This window comes from Mus caroli, chromosome 11 (assembly GCF_900094665.2).
Source record: "Mus caroli chromosome 11, CAROLI_EIJ_v1.1, whole genome shotgun sequence".
Lineage (NCBI taxonomy): Eukaryota > Metazoa > Chordata > Mammalia > Rodentia > Muridae > Mus > Mus caroli.
In genome coordinates, this window is record NC_034580.1 from 3,994,146 (window position 1) to 3,995,784 (window position 1,639).

At 48.3% G+C, this 1,639-nt stretch overlaps 1 protein-coding gene across 1 annotated transcript in view; it reads left to right on the top strand.

Annotated features, from left to right (window-relative positions):
* The window catches only part of Adcy1 (adenylate cyclase 1), a 116,855-nt gene that overhangs the window by 80,817 nt on the left and 34,399 nt on the right, over positions 1-1,639 (top strand). Inside the window, exon 9 of the mRNA XM_021178187.2 lies at positions 1,337-1,531. Coding sequence (XP_021033846.1) covers positions 1,337-1,531 — 195 coding nt within the window. The remainder of the gene's footprint in view (positions 1-1,336; positions 1,532-1,639) is intronic.

Sequence of the window (1,639 nt, forward strand, 5' to 3'; positions counted from 1 at the left end):
TGTAGACCAGGCTGGCCTCGAACTCAGAAATCTGCCTGCCTCTGCCTCCCAGGTACTGGGATTAAAGGCGTGCGCCACCGCGCCTGACTTTCAAACTCTTAAGATATATAGGATTTTACCATTCATTTTGATGCTTTGAGCTATGAATACTAGACTAGGAAGTGATCCCTGTACGTTAATGTTTGCATTATTACTTTCTTTGAGCAAGAACTAGGTATTGTATTTTAGGAAATACTTCTGAGTATGGATCAAGGTGATTTTTTGCCTCTGGTACTTTAGTGTCCTTAGCCCTAACACAATGCAGTGGGTACCATTTTGTTATGCAGGTTTGGGAAGTAGGCTAAGTTCGATGTAACTGGGAAGTTGCAGACTCTTGTGAATAGACTTTCCCGTGGTCTTCGGCTGCAGTTGTGTGGTTATTTGTGCTTCTCTGGTTTCCCATTCTTGATCATTTGGCCAAGAGACAGTGGCTTTCCTCATGGCCGTTGCCAGTTTTCTCATGGCCTGCACCCACTGACATATCCAGTCCTGGGCTCCTGGCCTGAGATAGATATGACAAAAGATGCCCCCTCCCCCCCGCAGGACCCCTTGTCACCCATGGTTTTCTTTAAGGCCCAGTGTTCTGAAAGCCCACTCTCACTTTCCACCCTCCTAGCCTTGTGTTTGTGTGTGTTGTCTATGTTTTCCTATTTGGTTGGAACATGGTGGAAAAGTTTGTTTGCATTCTTTCTGCAGCTGTACTGTAATATTTTAGCAATCTGTCTTCAGCTGAGGTATCAAAGCATCGGAGTTCTGTTGAGTCCCTGAGGGTGAGACCACACAGCTATCTTCAGGTTAGACTTGGTTTCCCTTTCCACAAGCTGGGGCCTTCTTGTCCCTGTCACATGATACATGGAAGAGGGGCTCACATTCTGCTCCTTTCAGCCCTGGCTAACTGCCACTTCTTACCATTCCTCCATCAATGGCAGAGACCACCTGCCCTTGCAACACACTTCCTCTCCCTTCTTGCATATGTGGGCTTGTGCCAGCATCCCTTCCAGCATATGTGGCTAGTAGGCTGCTCATCCAGGCCGTATTTGTTCTGCATCCCACCACCGTCTCCATACTAATATCAAACAGACATTCTGTAATTTGCAATACAGACCTGGGGACCTGAATACTGGGTGGTAGGACAACCCCAGTGCCATCTCTGGCCAGCAGGGGGCAGGGCTCTGACATTGTCTCCGAGTTCTGAAAAGCAGGTAAGGACCACTGGCCAGCAGTGCCCATGAGTGCTTTTGTTTGAAAGCTAAAGAAACATTTGATAATCTTTTCTCTATTTCCGCCGTGGCTGCAGCGGAGGGCATTGAGAACAGCCTCGGAGAAGCTCAGAAACCGTTCGTCTTTCTCTACTAATGTGGTCTACACCACTCCGGGTACACGCGTCAACAGGTACATCAGCCGCCTTCTCGAAGCCCGCCAGACAGAGCTGGAGATGGCTGATCTGAACTTCTTTACTCTGAAGTACAAACATGTCGAACGAGAACAAAAAGTAAGGGATGTGGGGACTTTGTCCTTGCCCCTGAGGCTCTGGCGGTCTTCTGATGGTCTGATTATCCTCTCTCTCTCTCTCTCTCTCTCTCTCTCTCTCTCTCTCTCT